At 47.8% G+C, this 1726-nt stretch overlaps 1 protein-coding gene across 1 annotated transcript in view; it reads right to left on the reverse strand.

The window, feature by feature from the left end:
* Nucleotides 1-115: 115 nt before the first annotated feature.
* LOC119592964 overlaps nucleotides 116-1726 on the reverse strand; it is a 2994-nt gene continuing 1383 nt past the window's right edge. Inside the window, exon 3 of the mRNA XM_037941852.1 lies at nucleotides 116-1627. Within this exon, the coding sequence (XP_037797780.1) occupies nucleotides 116-1627 (1512 nt within the window). The remainder of the gene's footprint in view (nucleotides 1628-1726) is intronic.

Here is a 1726-nt window from a genome sequence, read left to right on the forward strand (position 1 = left end):
GCGACTGTCTAAACAAACGCGATCACTCCCATCCTTTTTCTTTACTGCAATTAGCGGGTTCGAGTAAGGCGAGGTTGAAGGCTCTATTACGCCTAGCTCGAGCATCCGACTTACTTCAGCGTCGATATTCCGAACTAAACTTCGACAACGCGTTCGCCACATCGCGCTTCTGTTCCGCGCTCAATTCCTCATTTACTCTTACGTTACTCGCGTCTTCCTCCTGTACATAGCTTGGGACGGTAATTAATTCGCCACCCTCGTCGTGATCTTCGCTAACTACTGCCACACAAGCAAGGACTGAATCATCTTCATTCTCTTGTTCACTACTCTCATCAACGTTACTCTTACCACCGATTACGCCACGCATTACATCAACATCGCATGTTGCATTGCTGCGTTCCATATCTTTACTACGCTTACTGTCGCCTTCTCTGACGAACCGCTCATGATAACGCTTGATCATGTTGATATGGTACTTACGTTCTGTACCATTTACATCCAACACGTAGTTATATCGGTTGGCCTTCTTAACGACCTCGAATGGTCCTTGCCACTGCAAAAGGAGTTTATTATGACTAGTGGGAAGTAGGAGTAACACTTTATCTCCGACATTCACCTCCCTCTCGCGCGCATGCTTGTCATAATAGTACTGGTAACTATCTCCAGCTTTTTCCAATTCCTCCTGCGCTAATTTACACGTCTCTTGCAACCTTTCCCTCAGATTAATCACGTACTCGTATGTGGTCCGCGTGTCGTCCTCGATTGCCTCTCGATCGCCCTCCCACAGCTCGCGTAACAAGGCGAGTGGCCCGCGCACTGAATGGCCGTAGACAAGTTCAAACGGCGAAAACTTCGTGCTTGCTTGCGGAACTTCGCGATACGAAAATAGAAGCGGATCTATAAATCGTGGCCACATTTTCGGTTGCTCTTGGCACATACGCTTCAACATCTTTTTTAAAACGCCATTGAACCTTTCAACCAGACCATTACTCATCGCATGGTACGGTGTGGTTGTTAGACTCCTTATAGACAGCAAACGATTAAATTCCTTCATCATATCTGATGTAAACTGGCTACCCCTGTCCGACATTACTTCTTTCGGGATACCAACACGACTGAAAACCGAAAGTACAGCTTCTGCAACTGTGCACGTGTCAATATTTTTCAAAGCGATTGCTTCCGGGTAACGCGTCGCGTAATCAACAATTGTAAGAATATACCGCGATCCATCATTCGCCCGAGGCTCTATCGGACCTACTATATCCACGGCGACTCGTTGAAAAGGCTCCTGAATAAGCGGCACTCTCCCCATCTTGACTCTGCTGACACGTCCCTTGTCGACCGTGCGTTGACATACGTCACAGGACCTGCAATACCGTGCTATCTCTACGCACATTCCAGGCCAGAAAAAGTTGCTTTGAATCCGCGCCTTGGTCTTTTTTATCCCGAGATGCCCTCCCATGAGAGAGTCGTGGGCCAGCCCGATCACCGCGTCCCGAAACGACTCCGGCACCACCAACTGCTCAGTCACCTGCTGCGCCTTTTGAACGCGCCGGTATAACGCGCCGCGCTTCACCACGAAACTGTGCGACTCACCCTCGGACTTACCACTGAATACTTTCTTAGACTGTGCATGCTCACGAATTTTATCAAGAGTTTTATCTTCCCTTTGCAGTTTACCTATGTCTTTGTTTCGTAGATTTTTTAAAACATCTCTTACTTTAAG

This window comes from Penaeus monodon, chromosome 31 (assembly GCF_015228065.2).
Source record: "Penaeus monodon isolate SGIC_2016 chromosome 31, NSTDA_Pmon_1, whole genome shotgun sequence".
NCBI classification, from domain to species: domain Eukaryota; kingdom Metazoa; phylum Arthropoda; class Malacostraca; order Decapoda; family Penaeidae; genus Penaeus; species Penaeus monodon.